Raw genomic sequence first — 2,500 nt, 5'->3', positions numbered from 1 at the left:
TGCATCATCATCATCATCATCATCATCATCATCAATCATCATCACATTATCATCGTCACATCATCATTATATATCATTATCACATCTGCATCACGCATCATCTCATCATACATCATCTTCATCAATCTAATCATTTTCATTTTATCTCATGTTCTCATTTTTCATCATTATCACCTCGCATCAGTATCATCTATATCATCATCATCATCATTTCATCATCATTATCACATCAGCATCAGTCATCATCATCATCATCATCATCATCATCATCATTATCATCATCATTATCACCATCAGCATCATCATCATCATCATCATCATCAGATTAGATAATCAAATCCACACACCCAATTCAAAATGAATTTTAAAAATCCTTTTATTTATTTATTCATTCAGTCAAAATTACGTACATATTTCAATATCTTATTTATTTATTTATTCATTTATTTATTTATTTATTTATTTATTTATTTATTTATTTCACTTGTTCGTTTATTATGCATTTATTGATTCATTTTTGTGTTAATCCATTTAATTATTTATTAGTCTGATCTATTTGATCTATCTGATTATTTATTTTTCGATCACTCTCCAAATTAATACATTCACGCGTGGAGATCATCTCAAAATATTTTTTTTCAAGTTAAAGATATTCAGCTTCAATTACGTTCTGCCAAAACATGAAACAGTTTCAATTTTCTAACTAAAAATACTAAAGATATTAATGAATTTAAAAACACCCTTGATAGTTTGGCAGTATCTACACATGGTTGAGCATATTATTATGTCAATAATAAGTAGTCCTTCAGAGCCATTCTCGCTGTCCTTTAGAGCCATTCTCGCTGTCCTTTAGAGCCATTCTCGCTGTCCTTTAGAGCCATTCTCGCTGTCCTTTAGAGCCATTCTCGCTGTCCTTTAGAGCCTTCCTCTGTCTTTAGAGCATTCTCGCTGTCCTTGAGCATTCCGCTTTCCTTCAGAGCATTTCGCTGTCCTTTAGAGCCATTCTCGCTCCTTTAAGCCATTCTCGCTGTCTTCAGAGCCATTCTCGCTGTCCTTCAGAGCCATTCTCGCTGTCCTTTAGAGCCATTCTCGCTGTCCTTTAGAGCCATTCTCGCTGTCCTTCAGAGCCATTCTCGCATGGAGCCGGAGTTTATCCCGGTTTCTATAGCGTGAAACAGACAATATCAATTGCTTGCTATCCTTTTGATAGGACGCTAGTTTATCGCAAAGTACTTTCCGTCAAATCTAACAGACTCAGGTACCCATTCACTCCAGGGTGGACAGGAGAGGGGGGGGGCAGGAAAAAAATCTCGACTGCACCCGGGATCGATCTTTGTCCCTTTGCGTCTGAAACGAGTGCTCTACCAACTGAGTTATCGGGACCCCCTATGTCAGTAATAAGAATGAATTTTTTTTTAAATATTTTTTCTTCTCTGCTTTTGTCTGTTTCTCCCATCCACATCTTATACGAAGTGACTATTCTCACCCCCCGGATGCTAGTCTTCATAATAGTACACCCCCCGGATGCTAGTCTTCATAATAGTAGTCCACATTGTTGTATGTTTAATCCAAAGGTTGTAATGCAGTGATTGTTAAGTTCTTGTCACAAGTTGCACAATTAAAAAAAATCAATCAAATCCAATCGCAAAGCGCGACGTTTTTCGGTATCAATCGGCCGGGGGGGGGGGGGGTGAGAATAGAGGCAGCCCATCTTATATTATGTGATGCTGGTTTCTCCCTTTCCCTTTATAATATTTTTTTTTTATCTCAAGGAATATATAGATAGTGTGCAATGTGTTTGTTCAATATATTGTTGCTTATGTTTTTATGGGATTTAAGTTTAACCCTCTCCTTACCACACACATGAAAATCATCACATTCGTTACGATGTAACCGGCAATTTTCTCATTCTGATTTCTCTTGTACATCACAAAATTTAAAGAAATGCTTTGATTACAGCTATAAATACTAAATACTGTGTTGTAGAGCTCACTTGTTATTTTTTTGTTTGAGTAAGAAAAGTCTATTTTTGTGCTGGGTGGGTGTGAATTTTCGGGGGAAATTCTAAAAGAAGCTGGTAAGGAGAGAGTTAAGGAACATTTTGGTCCATTTTAAAGCCCGATGATATGATTTGGTATGATTTATTTATAATTTGTCTTTTCCCTGCAGGTTTACCCCGTTCTTTTGCTGTGCTTCAGCGCTGCCGTGTTGTGTGTTATCGTTGCGGTCCTTACCGGTACACGTGTCCTACAACCGATCCTCAATGCAAGCAACTGTGTTTACACGCGGCGAGCACGCTCGTGTCGGTGTGTCGTTGATGGGGACTCCAAAACTCCGAATTCCAGAACCAAAACAAAAGGTGCCGTTGTAAAACTTTGATAACTGGCTTTTTATTTTTCATATTTTCCTTCAGATGATCAAAGAGACATAACCAAGATAAAAAGACTTTGACCATCAACCTTAACCACAGTTATTTCCCTTGGTCAAAAAATATTATTTC

The 2,500-nt window shown here is 37.1% G+C and overlaps 1 protein-coding gene across 3 annotated transcripts in view; it reads left to right on the top strand.

Moving 5' to 3' along the window:
• LOC144957308 (uncharacterized) overlaps nucleotides 1-2,500 on the top strand; it is a 60,672-nt gene that overhangs the window by 50,846 nt on the left and 7,326 nt on the right. For all 3 annotated transcript variants that reach the window (XM_078888445.1, XM_078888444.1, XM_078888443.1), the window contains exon 5: nucleotides 2,170-2,359. In XM_078888445.1, coding sequence (XP_078744571.1) covers nucleotides 2,170-2,359 — 190 coding nt within the window. The remainder of the gene's footprint in view (nucleotides 1-2,169; nucleotides 2,360-2,500) is intronic.

The sequence above is a fragment of the Berghia stephanieae genome, chromosome 11, assembly GCF_034508935.2.
Source record: "Berghia stephanieae isolate SIO BIC M18660-M18661 chromosome 11, UCSD_Bste_1.3, whole genome shotgun sequence".
Classification (NCBI taxonomy): domain Eukaryota; kingdom Metazoa; phylum Mollusca; class Gastropoda; order Nudibranchia; family Aeolidiidae; genus Berghia; species Berghia stephanieae.
Note: the sequence above shows the minus strand (reverse complement) of the source record. Positions and strands in the feature narration are given on the sequence as shown.